Here is a 15,781-nt window from a genome sequence, read left to right on the forward strand (position 1 = left end):
TGTACTAAACTGAGCTTATAGTGTTTGCCTTTGTTAAACTTAATGTGTCACACTGGATTGCTGCATGTTAGATAAAATGCAAATACATTTAAGTGTGCCGGGTTTAGTTAGCTTGCTACTTAGTTATTTCAAATCTACCAAAGCTGATGTAGCCCTTGAGTGTTATTGGCTGTTTAACCTGGCTATACATTCATTGGTATTTAATGTGATTCATTTTGAAGAGGCTGCAATGTCTGTAAGATGCTAAAAGTAACCCCCTGTTTATGACATATGCTTCTATTTTATAACATTTAAGATAAAAGTTGAATAATCGTTTTACGTTCCATTGCATGCTCTCAAATTAATTAAATTACCCACTTTTTTTGTTGTTGAAATTAAAAGTACAATATATTTTATTAGAGTTATTACTGTTGTTGGCAGTTTTCTCAGGCTTTTATACAGTAATGTATTTGAAAGGGGCTCCTTTCCTGAGAAAACTGTCCCTATCAGCTAAAGATCTCTATACCTGTATTTACTGTTGTTACCACAATGTGACATCTGCTCTACAGTTTAAAAAATGTATTTCCCAGCTATCTTGGCATCCTCATATGACACAAGAAGCTTTGTGGTCCCACCCGTTTGCATATGTCAGCTAGTCTTCCCCACCAAGGATTCTGCTTCTGTTCCAATAAGCGTGTTTTTTATAAAGGCCAATTCTGATCAATCTTTGATTTTTCTTTTCAGTATCCGAGCCTCTGTTCATACTTTAACTTTGATGGCTGATAATGGTCAACTTGGGGGGTCTCCTTCAGCTAGCGGAGGTAAACCTCTCTTGCTGTGTTGGAGTGAGTTTACCGAAGTGTGGAACTCATAAAGACGCTCGGCCATCGCAGGGAGAGAACTTGCTTCCTCCCCATGACACCCAGCTCAATCAAAGCCTTTCCTTTTCGCTGGATATTTTTAGACGGCACAATCCCCAGGAAGTGATGCCCTGCTTCTTAGACTTGTATAAATCGTCAGGAGTGCTTTGCTTCTATGAAAGGAGGCCAATCTCTCACAGTGGGGGTCAGCGGGGGCCCCTTGGTGTGTGACATTACTGAAATGCCAGTGTAGAGAAAATAAGCCTGTTACTGTTTTGGTTTACTATGACCCTGCCTGATGTACAGCACAGTACATTTATAAGTGCATGGCTAAGATTCCAAATTTATAATAGTTCTTTATTAATTTACCTTTTTCTCTGAGAATACATTTTCTCTTGTGATTGTCAGTATTTCTTTTTGTATAGCAATATATGCAGTTATTCGTTATATACATATCATACTAATATGTAATAGTAATATATAATTTAAAATGACTGCTGTTTCTATTCAAATTGATATATTTACAAAATGCATTGTTAGGTTATCATGTATTTTACTATGATGAGTTAATGTAATGCCAGACAGCACAGTGGCCCGAATATATGTACAGCACTCAGTGCAGGATTCAGAAATTCACTTATTGTTTAACTGAACATTAGAACACATAAGATGTCTAATCTGTACTTTTTGGTGCTATACGTGGTCGTTCCAACATCTCGGAAGCAAAAACATTCCTGAGATGTTCGTGTACTAGTGTCTAGAATTTATAGAAAAGGGTGTGATGAATGAAAAATGTCCAGCTAGTAACATTTCTGTGGCTGAAAACGCCTTGCTAATGAGAGAAGTTGGAGGAACATTGCCAGACCCGTTAAAGCTAACAAGAAGGTCTCAAGTGGTAAAAAAAAACAGTTCAGTACAACAGGAGAGTGCAGAATGGCCTTTCTGAGCACGTAAGTCATCTACCAATAGCAATTCTGGGATCAAAAGTGGTTCCTACAGAATACTGGTTAGGGTGTACCTAATAAAGTAGCCAGTAAGTGTATAAACGGAGCAATATATGGAAATACCACACTTTTTTTTTTTACTGCAGTGTTTTCTGTGCAGTTTATACTGTAGTCACAGTTAATGAGAAGTAATAAACAGAATATAAATACTGAGACACATAATATAACTGACATTTTAAAGCAGGGACATTAAGACCTAGGCAAAAAGATACATTTAACCACTAGGTTGGTGGGGAAAGATTGTGCAAATTTGACATTGAGCAACGTGCAATAAATTGATTTAGATTCAGAGTCATGAGTCCTTTTTATTAGACGCAGTCTTGGCTGGGAGGAGCCAGACCGTTCAGCAGTCGAATAGTCTGTGGAATCCTCACTCTCCTGACCTTAAAGGCTGCAGAACCTCCTACCAGATGACAGAGCAGCAAAGGGGCCTGCAGTGGTTCCTTGATGATGCTGGTGGCCCTCAGGATACAGCGGTCACTGTAAAATGTCCAGTTAGGGAAGGTAGAGTGGCCCTGGAAATCTGTTGGAGGAACTGAAGGTCTGAGGTGCTGCAGGAACCGACCCAGGCCGTGATGCAGTTTGTGGGGATGTTTTTGATAGTTCTTTGTAAATCTGGACAGGATAGGAGTTGGCAGTCTCGCCAGTTCACTGTTGGGCTTTCGGTGTCAGGGAGAATTCATGCTAGTTTCAGGAGAGAGGCTCCGTGAGGTGCTCGGCCAGTATGAAGGACATTTGGCATTTTGTTATGAAACCAGAATTGGCCACTATTAGGCTTTCCTTCAACAGTGGCTCCATGTACAATATGTTACCAGGGGCTGTTGTCTAATTTGCAGCAAAATTTCATGCACACCTACCTCTATGCATGGAGCATTGTTCTCCTAAATCATTTAAATCATTATTCTTTTTCTTCTAAACACCATTTACAATCCATAGTAATGAATTGTCATATATATATATATATATATATATATATATATATGTATATATGTATATATATATATATATATATGTATATATGTATATATATATATATATGTATATATGTATATATATATATATATGTATATATGTATATATATATGTATATATGTATATATGTATATATATATATATATATATATATATGTATATATGTATATATATATATATATATATGTATATATATATATATATATATATGTATATATGTATATATATATATATATATATATGTATATATATATATATATGTATATATATATATATATATATATGTATATATATATGTATGTATATATATATGTATGTATATATATGTATGTATATATATATGTATGTATATATGTATGTATATATATATGTATGTATATATGTATGTATATATATATGTATGTATATATATATGTATGTATATATGTATATATATGTATAATATATATATATACATATATATACACATATATATACATATATACACATATATATATATATACACATATATATATATACACATATATATACATATATACACATATATATATACATATATATATATACATATATAATGTATATATATATGTGTATATATGTATATATATGTGTATATATATATATGTGTATATATATATATATGTGTATATATGTATATATATGTGTATATATATATATATGTGTATATATGTATATATATGTGTATATATGTATATATATGTGTATATATATATATATGTGTATATATGTATATATATGTGTATATGTATATATATGTGTATATGTATATATATGTGTATATATATATATGTGTATATATATATATGTGTATATATATATATGTGTATATATATATGTGTGTGTGTGTGTATATATATATATGTGTGTGTGTGTGTATATATATATATGTGTGTGTGTGTGTGTATATGTATATGTGTGTATATATATGTATGTATATGTATGTATATGTATATGTATGTATATGTATGTATATGTATGTATATGTATATGTATGTATATATGTGTATATATGTGTATATGTATGTATATGTGTGTGTGTGTGTGTAGATGTCATATATATAGAAATGGAGAATGGGGATTATGTATACAAAGTGAAAAGCAAGTGTTATATGATTAACAGTTGAATGATTAGTCGTGAAGAATGAAGTGGAACTGCCTTACAGTGCTGCACACTGGCTTACATATTACTATTAACTTCTGAATAGATATATTACACTGAAGGATCAGCGTCTTTACATTACCCTTAAACAGAGAAGAAATTAATATATTTGTTCAGTAGTGCCTGGAGCAGTTGGAATTAGGCACCTTGCACAAGGCCCCAATGGTGAAATCACAGTGCCAGCCACAATTTGAACCAGTGACTTTCCTATCACAGATACCTTAGTGGCATAGCCACACACTCTGCCGGACAATCTTACCGACAGACGTGTAAATTCCCTTGTTCACATGATGTGACGTTCGGTCATTCAGAGGGGTTCGTGACTGATTTATTTACAATGTTAGGCTGTAATAAGGACCGAACTATACACCCTGTAGTTTTATAACTTCCAGTAGAAATCCCTCCATGGTTGTACCGGGGACTCGTGCGTTAATAGTTATCGATCATGAAAATATATTTTTCCCACCTCTGCTTTGCAACATGATGGGCTAGCGTGACATTGTCTCCTCTGTGCCTGTAAGGTTTTAGGGGTTCGCTCGGACACAACCTTGCGTGTCGTTTACATTTCATCCCAGTAACTGGTTCTCTACGGTCTTTTATAATTGACACGTTGCTGTTCAGTTTTAACCCCGTGGCACTGAGAGAACACGGAAAAGATCATGGCAGAAAGTTTCCATTTGTCACAGTCTAAATAGTATACCAGCAAAATTTTCTTTCCCGAATTTCGCTCATTGCGACTTGATTACGTGGAACGAGAAATACTTTCCTATGCACATGTACTATTTAGAAAAGACGAACCAACACACACTGTGGAATTGTTTTTCAGTGTGGCTTCTGGTTGCCAATGTTTTCTGGTTTCCATGAAATGCACATGTATCCGAGCAACGGCACTCTTCTGTTTCTGCGCTTTAAGATGACAGATGGAATGGAAGTGATTGTTATGATACTGGGCCTTCGACTATGCAGGCAGGCATTAACAGTGCCTTAGTATGTGCTTTTCTCGGTTAAAAATATGAACTTATTGATCTGTGACTTTGTTATTGCCGTGAAAGTTTTAGAATGCTTACAGAGGTGGATGCGGAACTTAACTGCCGCTGCACTTTAATGAGTACCAGAGTTCTTTTAAGGATCCCCCTGGAAATGCTTTCCGTTTTTAGGTGTACCCCATACCGCCACATCAGAGCTTGCATGAACAGAGTTAATGAAGTGCTTGCAAATTGGCCTACTTTAGCTAGCCAGAGCTTCTGAGTAAGGCAGGCTCTCCTTTCTGCGCTCTGTAGATCCCAGCGTAACCTGAGGAAAGTGTCCACACATGTAATCAGGAAAGAAATGGAAGGAGCTATGCTTTTTAAACAAACAAAAAAATCATTCCACATCAGCATTAACATATTTACTAAATGAATTGAAGATTATTGATACTTTGGTTGCATACTTGATCCTTAGTTGGATATGTAGGCCCTATGAATTGTCAAGGTTAATATTTTCCTTGGAATTTGCTTCTAAAGGTGACATATTTGCAATGCATATGTGCCGTTTTATGGCTTGTATTCTAATTATGTTCAGATTTTTGGGTTTGATGAAGGAGCGTGGTCTAATTCTTAGAAGCGTATCTGTATGAAAACAAGTTCAGTGCTTTGAGGAAATCTCTGCTGTTCTAGGAGTCCAATCATTAGTATTCAGATTAGAATAACCTGATTGGTGAAAGAGTCAAAATCCTGGATTCTCATTGGTTTTTTGAAAGTAGGTCAAAGTGACAGGTCCGTACGATGCCAAAGTGCTATTTTTAACTTCTGTCACAGATGCTCCCTCTTTAATTAAACTGCAAATTAACTTTTGATAAGCTATGGGAGTGAGTGGGGTAGGACTAATTTTGGAGTTGCTGTGAGTAGGGGGGGGGGGGATTTGTATCCGCCGAAGGTGAACATAAAAGGTCATTGAGTGTTGTGTCAGCAGCTGACCTTATTGTTGGATATTAATTTTTCCATGCCTTCTATTTCGTGGGACTTGTGGTGGCTTCGTAACTTGTCATTTTCTGTTTTGTTTATTACAGGCCATCTGCCTGTAATGAGTCTGTACTTTTCTAACATTCCCAGAGCGCCTGGACTCTTTTTAGTGGCAGGGACAAGGTCTAGTTAAAAAAGGAGGATTAGAGAGCTCATTTGAAGTCGGAAAGTTTCATCAAGTTTTCCATAGTTTTTCAGTTCAAAATAAAGAAATGTAGCTTTGTAATTTCAGAGCATTAAATTGTTTTTTTTGGGAATGCAGGAAGCACATGTATGTTAACAGAATGCAGTGTGATGTATGGTGATTCAGCTGGATTAGGTTAACCTGGTAAGTAATCTTATGTTTAATAAATAAGATTAATAAATAAATGGGAATCACCATTTTTAGACAAATGAATCAAATGTACCTCAATCCAAGTGACTATGATGGGGTGTGGCTCAGTGGGTTATGGTAGTATCCATAATCGGAAGGTCACTGGTTCAAATCCCATGGCTGATGCAGTGATGTCACTGTAAAGCCCATATGCCACACTAAGGCCCCCTTAGCATCTGCTAAGTAAATACTGTCTACTGTATTTTCTCTAAGGATGTAATGTAATGGTAGCAGAACCAAAGACTGCAATGCAAGTTTATTTAATTTTTTTGTCAGTTATAGAAGGTGACTTCTCTGTACACACCAGTTGTCTCAAGTAATTAAATTTTAACACCTCATACAAAAAAGAAAAACTTTTGTGCTAGAAATGTTTTGGAGCAGTTTCTTGAGGTAACACTGGGTGACTCGGGTAACAATCCTGTGGGCTGTGGTGGCTGTGAGCAGTGGTGGATTAATGGTTAGGGAAGCGCACCTGTGATTGAAAGACTACTGATTCAAATCCCCGACCTGCAAGGTACCACTGAGGTACCCTGAGCAAGATACCGCCCCCAAGCACTGCTCCCCAGGCGCTGAATCAGCTGCTCCCTGCTGTCACGATGTCACATATGGGTTAAATGCAGAGAGCACATTTCCTTGTTGTGCACTGTGTGCTGTGATGTATCAACAATGACCACTGATAACTAAATTTATATTATAGGGTGCCATTAAAATGCAGGGATTCGTATATCCTGAGTCGAGTTGTGTAACAAATTTAGCCATTTTCCAAAGTATAATGTTTAAATTAGCATATGCAGGAAATAGCTTATCTGCTTATTTACAAATTTGGATAACCAAATGCAAACCTGATAAGATATGCACTTCAGTAGTGCTTTGCATAATAATAGTATTAGGTTAACAAATGAGTTTAGAGTAGTGTTATCCTGTATCTGTCACCCTTTTGCTCTTGCATTAATGTAAGTCATAAATATATTCCCATAAAGGTCATTTTTTAACTTTTAACAAAAATCTGAGTTCTTTATTTCTTTTATTGCAAGGTTTATCACTCATTCTTCTTTGATGCGTTTTGTGTGTGTACCCCAGTGTTGGGGCCATTCTGGAATGCAGTCAGCAATTGCAATGCAAATCAGAAAATGAACTGGAGTTGGGATTGGAAAAAACTATGGGGAACAGAATTGGAGTTGAATTTGAATTTCAGGGAGATTTAAATTCCAACTCCAGCTTCATTTTCTGATTTGGATTGGAATTGACTAATGCATTCCGGAATGGCCCCAACACTACTGTACACATACACTACATGCACATATATATACACACAAATACAGTATATGGATAAGTATTGGTACACACCTCTCATTCGTTGAAATCCAGTGTTTCATCCAGAACCATTGCCACTGGTGTTTAAAATCAAGCATCTAGTCATGCAGTCAGGTTTACAAACATTCGTGAAAGAATGGGTTGTTCAGAAGACCTCAGTAAATTCAAGTGCAGTACTGTCATGGGATGCCACCTTTGCAGTAAGTCAGTTCATGAAATTTCTTCCATGCTATGTATTCCATGGTCAACTGTAAGTGGTATTATTGCAAAGTGGAAGTGTTTAGGAACAACAGAAACTCACAAAGCCACAAAGAAGCAGACCACATAAGGTAACAGAGCGGGGGTCGCCGATTACTGAGGTGCTTAGTGTGTAAAAGTTGAAAATGCTCTGTTGACTCAATAACTGCAGAGTTCCAAACTTCATCTGGCATTAACCCCAGCACAGAAACGTGCTGGGAGCTCCATGGAATGGGCTTCCATGGCTGAGCAGCTGCCTGCAAGCTTCATCTCTATCTGACACTTGGCATTGGTCTAAGAGTGGTGTAAAGCATGTTGCCACTAGACAGCAGTGGAAATGTGTTCTGGGGAATGACAAATCATGCTTCTCTGTCTGGCAGTCTGATGGACGAGTCTGTGTGTGACGGATGCCAGGAGAACGTTACCTGCCTGACTGCACTGTGCCAACTGCAATGTTTGGTGGAGGAGAATATTGGGTTGTTTTTCTAGGGTTGGGCTCAGCCTCTTAGTTCAAGTGAAGGAAACTCTTAATGCGTCAGCATAACAAGACACTTTCGACAATTCTATGCTTCTGACTTTGTGGGAACAGTTTGGGGAAGGTCCTTGTCTGTTTCAGCAGAAAATGGACATGGCTGGGTGAGTTTGGTGTGGAAGAACTTGACTGGCCCACACAGAGCCATGACTTCAACCCCAACAAACAACTTTGAGATGAACTAGAACAGAGATTGCGAGCCAGGCCTTCATGTCCACCATCAGTGCCTGACCTCACAAATGCTCTTATGGATGAATTTCCTACAGACACACTCCAAAATATTGTAGAAATCCTTCCCAGAAGAGTGGCAGCTGTTATAGCTGCAAAGTGGGGGCCAACTCCATATTGATGCCTGTGGATTTAGAATGGGGTGTCATAGAAGTTCCTGTAGGTGTAATGGCCAAGTGTCCCAATACTTTTGTTCATATAGGGTATATTATACTCATACATCGTTTTGTTAAAGGAACACAAGGAATCTAATTTTTTAGGTACTACATGCTGCTTTCTACTTGCGTTCCCACAGCTTGTCTGTAATGGTCTTTATCTAATGTGCACATTACTCAAAAGCTTATGTAAAAAGGATCATGTTATTTTTAGCAACTGAATTCTCATTATTGCGTTTACTGTAATGTTAATTATTTGGCTGCTTTTATATACTGAATGTATTCATTTATCTAAGAAAAAAAAAACAGTCAGAATTCTGGGTGCAATTTAATTGCACACTAACATTTGTAAGTCTTTGACATGAAATAACATAATGAATGAGCTGGCCAGAAAATTAAAGAGCTAGTTCCAATGTTTTTACCATTACTTTGATCTGTGCGTGCACACACACACACACACACACACACACACACACACACACACACACACACACACACACACACACATATATAGATCTGCTTTGAAATTATAGGGCTTTCAGTTTTGGGTTTTTTAAATCATGCAGCAATAGCGTACTATTATAACTAGTTTTCAGAACACCTATGACTGATCTCCACTGATAATTAGAAAGTTAGAGGCAAGTGATGATACGCTCTGCTTCATATATGTCGTATTTTGGAGCTGGGAATGATGTCACACCCAAGTTAACTGCATTCCAATACAACTGTCTAGATTGGCCATTAGCAATACCATTCATTCTTAGCCATTGTTATGCACCATGCTGTATTTCGCAAATACAAACACTGTAGCAATGTCCATAGATAGAGATTGGACAGTACTGTGTATATGACCAGTTTTTTGAGGCACAAGTAATATAGAAATGCAGTACGAACAGTTACTACAGTTTTTTATTGTTGATGAAGGGCACAGTGATCTTGAATTCTGAGGTAGGGTTTGCAGAGGTTCCTGCGACTCTCTGAGGTAATGACGACAGGGGGCGTTCCAGTGGAAATTTCCAACCAGGAGTCCAGACATTCTGACTTCTCTTTTTAAATATCCATCCACTGTTTTTTTTTTAATTATTATATTACTCTTGTGTAGTTCTGAAGAAAATGGTAAAGATTGGCTTAGAATTAATTGAATATAGATGTCTTCCATGAAAGTGATGTGCAGAAATGGAGGATGTTATATAGAAAAAGATAAGACGATCTGGTGTGATCCATCTCTTAATTTTAGAATCGTTCTGCTGAATCAGATATCTGCAGGATTCTGCTGAGAGAAGTACGCAAGTATTTATTCTTCTTGAGTTTTTGAGGACTTTTTGAGTTGAGCTCATTTGACCTTTCTCCTTCTCTTCTGAGGATAATTACATAACATATTCTGGCCTGTAATGATCAGGTTTGAAAACACATCAATCGAAAGTATACCTCCAGGAAGAATGCTCGAGGACGTCTCTTATTAGCAAGTTAAGATGGTTCATTGACGTGTGGCTAACAGCCTGAGATCGGCTTGTTTCCAGTGTCCTTGTGTATTTAAATGGGGCCAGGATAAAGCTTGTCAGCAGAGGTGTGGAAGAGAGAGCTTTGAAAGATCATTTGTTTTGATACCGTGTGGTGTAGTGTTTTGAGTATCATGTATTGTTTACCATAGATACCAATGCCAAGTTAGGTGTTCCTGATCCAGAAATGTCAGTGTTACATCTTAGTGTTCTGAATCAGTTTTTCTAGTATCCCTGCTGATTGTTTTTCAGTAACAAGAATGAAAACATTGTGTTCTTAACCGAATCTGCATTTTTAATCGTATATACGGAAAACATATTTCACATGAAAACAGTTGTATTTCAAAGTGTCATCTATTGTACAAAGTTCTTCCCTATTTAGTAACACGCAGGATCAGCCAAGGATGTGTACAGTGAGGATTTAACACAAGACACTCTTGAAAGTAACTCCGCAGTTGAACAATGGTGTTTCATGTGACAGTTGACGTAAAGCAATGCATTGAGGATATTGATATTTACATATTTCACTTTAGGCTCAGCTTTGATACTGAGTGAAGTTAGACGCCGTGTGGTGTGAATAACATTGTCCTTGCGGAGCGGATTTTCCGTGGTGTGTATGGGGGCATGTTTTATAAACAGGCTGGCATTGGGCAGAGATCATCCCACTGGAAAAGAAACTCAATGGCCAAGCCTAGAGAAACAGCCATGTTTAGTGTAGGTTCTACTGCTTTCCCGTCTGCATGACGGATGATTGTATTTGGCACTTGTCCTTATATAGCCTTGTAAACAGAGGCCAGGCAGAGCAATGTGGTGGTTCCTACCAGCACCCATACAATAAAGACTGAGGCCTTTATTTGTCCAGAAGGATTGGGGCTTCTGTGGTATAACCTCTTTCAAACATATTTATACCTGTTTATTCACTTGCATGTTTTTCTCGTTCTGGAATGATTCCGGTCGCACCGTTGAGCATCTGATCCAATCCTGCATTGTGCAGACAGCTGTAACCTCTCTGGACAGAGTCCCTCACAGTACAGCAGCTGAGAGTTGTCCTTAAATGGCAGATCACCTTGCAGACTGTGTCTCGTTGTATCCACAGCTGAATGTGGTGAACTGCCGCCATTGCATTTTTAAATAAAAATAAAAGACGAGAGAGACACGGACTTTTCCAGAAAATATACTGGCATTGTATACTGGCATTGTATACTGGCATTGTATTTACGATAAGGACTTGAAAACTTCAAACGTTTAGGGTATTGATCCAAATTAATGCCACAAATATGTACAATTCTTAATCAGTATTAATCTGTAAATGTAAATCATTATGTTTGGTTGATGTTTGTACTGTGAAAATAATTGTGCTTCAGGGTTTGTGATATTCTTAAACAGCAATAAAATATACATCCAATCCAAGCTGTTCCACAGCTCTGGAAAAGCCTCAAGAAGCCATGCAGCCCTGAACAGGATAAGCTGTTGGAAGATGATGGATGGATGGATGGATGGAAGGATGGATGGAATAAAATAATAAAGTTGTATAAAGGATCTCAGTCATGAAGCTATGAGGACCCACCATCTAAACTTTGGGGCGATCAGTGTAATATGACTGGGAGGATGTGATGATGATTCGGCTTGAAGATCGTATCTGACTTGAATATAAAGCTTCTTAAAATCTGATCTTGAAGCACTGATTTTTCAGAAAAATTCAGTCATTCATGCATCTTCTTTCATTTGTTTTTCAGCCAGAAAACCTACAGAAGACATGGCTGCGAGAGTTTTACCAGGTAATTTTGCATGATGTGGCTGAGTAGAAGGATTTCGACCGTCTTTGCATTCAGTTACTTAGGCAGCAGTTTTATCCAAATTATCGGAAATGTTCAGTTTTTTGCCCCTTGTACACCTGGCAGTTTCCATTGAGCAGGAGGGCGGAAGCATGCTTAAGTGTACATTTATATTTGGCTTTTTAGCAGACACTTTTATCCAAAGCAACATACAAGTGAGACGAACAGTGTATTACAAGCATATACCTGTCAAAGAGTCAACTAGGCATAGGAGCAATTAGGCTTAGGTTAGGTTTCCCCATTGAATGTCCAAACTAGTGTGAGCAGTACTGGAGATAGAGCTAATCAGCACCTTTTCAAACACAGCAAGAACATAACAAGACAACTGTTCAAATCAACCACAAAGTGCAATATTAAGAGCATTCAGGGACCAGAAGAGATCAAGGGTCTCAAGGGTATTATATCAGAGGTCCTTTTGCCTCGTGGTGACCAGTGAATTTTTTAAAAACTTTTCATTCTGTTCACTTTGCTTCTAACATCAGTAAACTTCACCAACACCCACAACATGTCCTTGAGTCCTGTGCCACATGACATTGATAAAATGGCTGTTTTGTTCTTACTTCCTTCAGTACTCTCATAACACTGCGTTTTTTTTTTTTTTTTCATTAAATGACTGTGTGATGGAAAAAAGTTGATCTCTTACCTTTTATCTTGATGGTAACATCAAACAGACCACAGCATTTTCCACTCTGTGATAACAAGAATGTACTTCCTTAGCAGTTGCATACCGCTGTAAAGATGTGCTACGGCAAAGCTGCTCTTTCTCTTTTTTTTGTACATTGTAATATGTAGAGATGTCATAGAGAGACACGGCGGCTAAAGAGAAATAGAGAAACTAATTCAGCATTGCAGTATCTAGGTATTTAAGCGCAAGAAAGTGTTTTATGTGTATGATCTGGAATGCAAGTTATAAAATCCAAAGTAGTAAAAATGCTTTTGCATCAAAGTGAAAGTAAACTTTTTTGTACTGATTTGTATGGTTGTATAGTTAAGTCTTATGGTTGTCTTGGATGTAAATGTATTCAGCTGTGTACTGAAATTTGTTGGATTTAGAGGCCCGTCTTTAAAGTATAAAAACGTTGTACACGTGCTGTAGATGAATAGAGCAAAGAAAGCCTATATTCTGAATTTTCATGATGAATTTTGAGTTGGCTACAAGCTCATTTTACTGCCTGGCTACATGCTTGGTTGGGAGCAAACAAATTTCAACCTATAGGGTTTAAATCCATAATTTAGACACCGTGGCTACATGTCTGGAGCAAAACATGGTATTTTCTGCACTATTGTATACCCCACATTTGCCCTACTTGTACCTCACAGTGTCAGCACCATATTACCACAGCACAAAGTGTTTTCAGAATTATTTGGTCCATGAAAGTAAGGATCAGAGAACAGGAACAGTTGGGGTTAATGATCTGAACCAGCAGCCTTCCTGTCACTGAGAGACCTGACCCCCAGAGCCACAGCTACTATAATATATAGCATAAATGCTTGAAATGTTAATTTAGATTTTTAAACAATAGTTTAACTTAGTATTCAGGCATCTAATGAAATGGTTATTGTTCCAGAGTTCTATTTCCACATATTTGCCAGTGTGAAATGTATGAGCCGTTTAGGTTGTGGAAGAACATTAAGTAATTACTTGTTGTGTAGTGCATGAAATTAAATATGCTTTCTCTTTGGTGCAGATGATAAACATTCAATGTTTTCGTTTTGCGGCAAAGTCTTATTTATGGACTTTACAAATCTATTATACTATATATATATATATGTATATATGTGTATATATGTATATATGTATATATATGTATATATGTGTATATATGTATATATGTGTATATATGTGTATATATATGTATATGTATATATGTATATATATGTATATATGTGTATGTATATATGTGTATATATATATGTGTATATATATATGTATATATATATGTATATATATATATATGTATGTATGATGTACATACACACATACAGCTGAATGTACGGAAGCCATCCATATTTGTTCTATATACAATATTTTTATTTAGTCTTGAGCTGAAGTTTTAGTGAATGTTTCGTTCTGTTCTGAATTAGGTATTCCATATTTGTCATTTCACCAGTATCATTTCTGTTGATTATCACCTGTTCTTCAGTACAGTTGGAATGATCTAATAAAATGTGTAAGAAGTGCTTCCTGTGAAGAAAAAGAAAGTTGTTTGATGGGCTTTTGCATGGTTTGCAGAAGTATCCTGCAGACCTCACTCTTAGTGAGCATTATTTTCTAAGCTTTGTGAATGTGATCACATTTAATTGCTTTAAACTGCTGGTCAACATACTGACTTACTGAACAGTCTGAGATTTGCCTCAGATTGCTGCCTCAGGAAATGGTTACGAGTATTTAAAATTTGGAATGTAATACTATATGAAAAAAATGCACATGTGAAAGTTTCTGTAGAAGTGTCACATGAGTGCAACATAGAAAGGCTGTGTTTCCTTTCCAGTATGTTGGAGTGAATTGTAGTGTGCTGGTGGGAATCGCGTGTTAGCATTAGTATCAAATGCTCAGGCAGAGATCCAGGAAAATGAACGCAGCCTACCTGCAGAGCTGAGTCCTGAAACATTGTATCCAAAAGGCATACTAATACCCACAAACGCCTTACAAAAAAATGTCTTAACACGATACAGCCTCTCATTTTGTGTTGTTGTAGATCAGCATTAACACAACATACAGTACAGTGCAGACAGTCTCCCTATCAGAACAGTTTTTAGGTCGGTTTCCATACGACATCCTCTGGGTGCCATTTTAGGCAAGGTAAAAACAAAATGAAAAGTCAAATGTGAATGTATTAGGAATAAACTTGGAATTAATGAATTGATCATTTTAAAAAGTTTTATATTGATAAATATTTGGAAAAAGCATGATATCTTTGTTTTCTACTCTATGTGCCATTTTGATGCCCTATCTCAGTGTTCCCCAGACCAGTCTCGGGGACTCCCCCACGGGTCACGTTTTTGCTTTCCTAATTCCCTGGGAGTTGGGAGACTTGGGAAATGTGGACTGTCTGGGGTTCCCCAAGGACTGGTTTGAGAAACACTCCCCTGTATGATATTGACAGTTTAATACCAAATTATTTGCCGTGCAGAGGGAAATTTACACCAGGAAGCACTTTCAAAGCCTTCATTTTCAGTCTGCTTGTAACAGGAAAAACATTGTGTACCTCCATGGAATGTTCTTTTTTTTGTCATGCTGCATTCTCAAATACAATAGGTGCATTAATCTGGAAAGAATTTAAATCATGAATGCATTTTAAGTATCTTTAATTGCCTACATAGAATTAGGTACCAAAAGGTTCCTTTTCAGATCGTTTAAATAAATCTAGAGGGACTTTATTGGCCATGGCAACTTTTACAAAGAGATTCAATAAGGTCGGAGCAATGTGTGGTCAAACAGTGGCTTAATGGATCTGGATGAATGAGGTTTATGGTTATTTTTCGCCCTATATTGAGTTTCAGTACCTGGACTGACCAGCAGTGACTATCCTATAAAGGAAATGTAGTTGCTTAACTATTTAATATTGAAACTTTATACCTTCTGCTGATGGACAGGCATCCCATTCAG

The 15,781-nt window shown here is 37.0% G+C and overlaps 1 protein-coding gene across 3 annotated transcripts in view; it reads left to right on the forward strand.

Annotated features, from left to right (window-relative positions):
• The window catches only part of LOC125738681 (inositol polyphosphate-5-phosphatase A), a 118,238-nt gene that overhangs the window by 20,605 nt on the left and 81,852 nt on the right, over positions 1 to 15,781 (forward strand). For all 3 annotated transcript variants that reach the window (XM_049007879.1, XM_049007877.1, XM_049007878.1), the window contains exon 2: positions 12,073 to 12,114. In XM_049007879.1, the coding sequence (XP_048863836.1) occupies positions 12,073 to 12,114 (42 nt within the window). The remainder of the gene's footprint in view (positions 1 to 12,072; positions 12,115 to 15,781) is intronic.

The sequence above is a fragment of the Brienomyrus brachyistius genome, chromosome 3, assembly GCF_023856365.1.
Source record: "Brienomyrus brachyistius isolate T26 chromosome 3, BBRACH_0.4, whole genome shotgun sequence".
Classification (NCBI taxonomy): domain Eukaryota; kingdom Metazoa; phylum Chordata; class Actinopteri; order Osteoglossiformes; family Mormyridae; genus Brienomyrus; species Brienomyrus brachyistius.